We start from the raw sequence: 3,797 nt of genomic DNA on the forward strand, positions 1-3,797 counted from the left end.
CGGGTTGTTTGAACCACACTGGGTTGTCCGTCTATTGTGAGAGTCTTTTAAGCTCATCAAGATCTTTTATCGTGTCACTATAAAACTCTCTGACCCATAAGAAGAGTCGTTATACCCTAGACTTTGGTTCATAAAGTATTTATATATTCTCCATAGTCTATTTAATACAGATTGCTTCACGATTGTATGGATTTATTGGAAGAATTTACCCAAGTAGAGTTGGCAGACGAAATACCAACGAGTTCTAGTATTCTTTCATCTAAATACACAGAGGACAATCTAGTTGATAGGTTGCTTGACAAGAATCAGCAATGGGAGAAAATCCCCAAATTCTCTCCTCATAGTTGTAAATTACTTTCAATTCTAAACAGATCGTTGACCTTAACTCGTTTGAGTCCATTGTTTCCACAATTGACCCAATGTTGAATCATATTGGTATACTGTAAAATGAAGATTTTGTTGTTGCTATTGGGTCTGATTTTGCATAATATGGTGAGCACCAATATACACACTTTTTACTGATTGTTTCTGCTAATGGGAAAGATGGGCAATTTGGAAAGAGAGGCCGATTGTAAATGGCCCGCGCAATTTTGATTTGAAGATTGCCATTATGGCTGTTTCAAGTCCATTCAATATTTCTTCGTCAATCAGCATTTCCATATCTCTTTCACAAAGAATAACAAGTTCACAATTATCAGGTACTTTGAACAAATCACCTCTAATAAACATTCCACTGGAGTAACAACGACTCTGATTACCCAACTCATTAGAAACATTCAATGATAACTTTGTACTAACGATAATAAGCATACAATGATGATAATCCATTGCACTGGATAAGACTTGATCATAAACAGGATCTAAAAATTTCTTGGCTTCATCTATAATATCTGACCAGCCAATTCCTTCCGACCTCCAACGTCCTTTACAAGCAACTCCAACAGTAAGAACTTTGGGTTCCACAGGAGATTGTAATTTGAATATAATATCAGGACTATGAGAAGTAGCGTCCACTGGAATGTAAATAGTCTCTAAATAAAGTGTCTCTCGAATAATCTTATTCCATTCAGTATTGGCAAAAGTTCTTCGACTCTTGTTCGATTCATTTCTTGTTTCTCTAGAACTAACAACAGACTTGATATAGTGAATAGGTGATATTGTACTGATTGGAAGTTTCATTTGTTTCCATATCGGAGACAATTGACACAACAATTCCCTCAACTCATTTCGATTCTTTGAAGACAACATCAAAACTAGTCGTAAAGCAACAATTCCTTCAAATACACGACACTTTGAATAGAAGAAACAATCTACTGGTTCTACATCAAGTGATTCGAGAAGTATCTTTTCCAAAGAAGATATGGAAGGGTCCTTCTTGAAGATTCCAACAAATACTTTTGGAATAAGAATTTGCAAAGTATTCTGGTCAATAGGATATCGATATAGTCCCATCTCAGTGACGGCATCATATAAAAAGGACTCCGAGGTCAATCTATCATCTACTTGAAACGGTATACGATAAAGAGCCATCATCAAAAGTAAATCAAAAACACTTTTTCTATCTTCGTCCAAATTCAATATTCGTTCCACAAATGGTTCAGCACAAATTCTTCGGAAATCGTAGTCATTCATACAAGTCAAACATTCTTCTTTCGATATGAAAGGCTGATTTCTTGCTATTATATAATTCAAAAGCATATTTACTGCACGAGTTAACAAACCAGGAACTCCACCTGTACATTCCAACAATGAGTCTGCCAATTCATTTACTGAAAATGAAGAACTACATAAGACATTACAAACCGGTTCTTGAGTAGGTGTCTTTAGAAGACTCTTTTCAAGGAATTCAACGATACTGGAAGCGTCCAAAGGTGATAAAGGGATAAAATGTAGTATAACTCTTGATAGCCCAAAAGCCACATCATTCTTAATACTTAAACCCTTGCTTTTCCCAACAACTATAAAAAACAAGTCGGGTTCTTCGCACAATTGACTAATGATACCGAAAAAGTCATTGTAAGGTCGAACTCTACCGTCATGGGTTCTCTTGAAATGAAATTCGTCGAGACTTTCGTCTAGGACACCAACTTCATCAAATGCCAACAAAAGATATTGATCGGAAGGAATGCCCAAAGTCTTCCGTAGCTCGGGAATTAGAAAGCTTGGATAGGGAGGAATGTGTCTGTAGGCTTCATCAGGCTTCATAAACGGTAGACCCATTTGATTACAAGCTGATCGGTACAATAAATAGTATACTGCCCACTTTAGGTTGCGTTCTTTCGGTTCTGTGGGCTTCAACCCCCTTAAATCCGCATAAAGCAACGAAGCCTTCTTCAAATTCTCCAAAAAGGTTCTGCTCGAAGGGTCCGAAGCAAACGTCGACAGAAAAGTTTCACCAAACCTTCGCACCAACTCCAAATAGTTATGACAAAACGTAGTCTTGCCAGAACCGAACATGTGCGGAGCGAATGGTATGGTCAAGCGATAGTCGCAACTACTTGTTACACCCCTGAGTTGTTCTCTGTTGCTATGAAGATCATACAGTTCTTTTGTCACTCGAACAACATCTCTTTCACGATCTACCACAACAGACTCAAACTTGACAAAAGCTTTCCACTTTTCATCCAAACTCGCCATCGCCAAAGAGAAATTAAACAATCTTCTGTTTATTTCGGAGTACAAATATAAATAAATGAACGATTGACTGTTTGTTTGTCGGTCACAACAACAACAAGGAAAACAGTAAAGGATACCAATCCAACTTCTTCTCTTTATCAACTGATGACTATGTCAAACCCTTTATGGCTTGGACTGAGATGATTTGAACTATGGAAGAACGATCAATATGGCTTTTTCAACTATCGATATTCTTATTCTCGTATGCTAAAATAATGGTAACTTTCATAGGGTACAAGAAGGATTGGAAGGAAGCCAATTTTTATTTCACAAGTTTTTTATGCTCTTTGAGAGTATAAAGCTATTGAACATGGCCCATTCTCACATAGATAAGAAAGTTTCTTTCAGAATTTTCGAGAGTAGTCATGAGAGTTCCGAGCAATATAGATTGTTCATGAAGAATTTGTTCCATAGACGTCTCTCTCTAGATTTTCTGTATTTTATGGAACAGTTTTTACGTCACTTTTGCTTCATTTCGAAACACGAAACTAGAGTATGAACCAAGTCATTCTCTTGTACAGTCTATTCAAAAGCTCCAGTTGAAATATTATTATTTAGTAGAAATGCAGAAACCCGCAAGCACAGCACTGCTTTATTCTCAGCAATCACCAAATTCCTTTCTTACGCTTTCATAACTAGCAGCTTATCACTAAAGCTACAAAAGTTGATGATAGCAAAAGACAAAGCAAAACAAACGTGCAAAGAAGGATCCAAAATATCTCGTGGTTTTATCAAATCTCAGAAACAACATTGACTCACACAAGTGTATCATCAATCCTCAATTTCTGTAAGAGTCAATAACTCCTGTTTCTTTCTCCTCTGAAAATAGTGGCATTTGATACTGTGGATTCTGTTAAGAGGAGAAAAGATATTTTCAAGAAAAATTCAATTCAGTCGAATTGAGTCTATTCTATCTATTCTCTTCTCGTATATTGTCATTGCATAACATTTGAATCATAGTTGAATTCCTTCTCCTCAATAGTCGACTATATAGTTGAGGTGTTTTTGAAGGTAAACATGACTGTTTAGGTTTGAAGGTTTTCACTGCCTCCTCTTGAACTTTGTAGAAACCACAAACGTGAACATAGATAAGAAAGCAAACTATATAAACACAAAGCGAC

General features: G+C 36.5%; 1 protein-coding gene across 1 annotated transcript; it reads right to left on the bottom strand.

Moving 5' to 3' along the window:
- Nucleotides 1-499: 499 nt before the first annotated feature.
- Gasu_65290 (archaeal ATPase) lies at nucleotides 500-2,730 on the bottom strand. Its single transcript, XM_005702274.1, has one exon. It carries the CDS (start codon nucleotides 2,635-2,637, stop codon nucleotides 532-534), a length of 2,106 nt encoding a protein of 701 aa, XP_005702331.1. The 5' UTR covers nucleotides 2,638-2,730; the 3' UTR covers nucleotides 500-531.
- Between the last annotated feature and the right edge of the window lie 1,067 nt (nucleotides 2,731-3,797).

Source organism: Galdieria sulphuraria (assembly GCF_000341285.1).
Source record: "Galdieria sulphuraria unplaced genomic scaffold scaf_312, whole genome shotgun sequence".
Taxonomy (NCBI): Eukaryota; Rhodophyta; class Bangiophyceae; order Galdieriales; family Galdieriaceae; genus Galdieria; species Galdieria sulphuraria.

Coding starts and splice junctions, on each gene's coding strand:
- Gasu_65290 (XM_005702274.1), bottom strand. CDS start 2,637: ATGGCGAGTTTGGATGAAAAGTGGAAAGCTTTTGTCAAGTTTGAGTCT.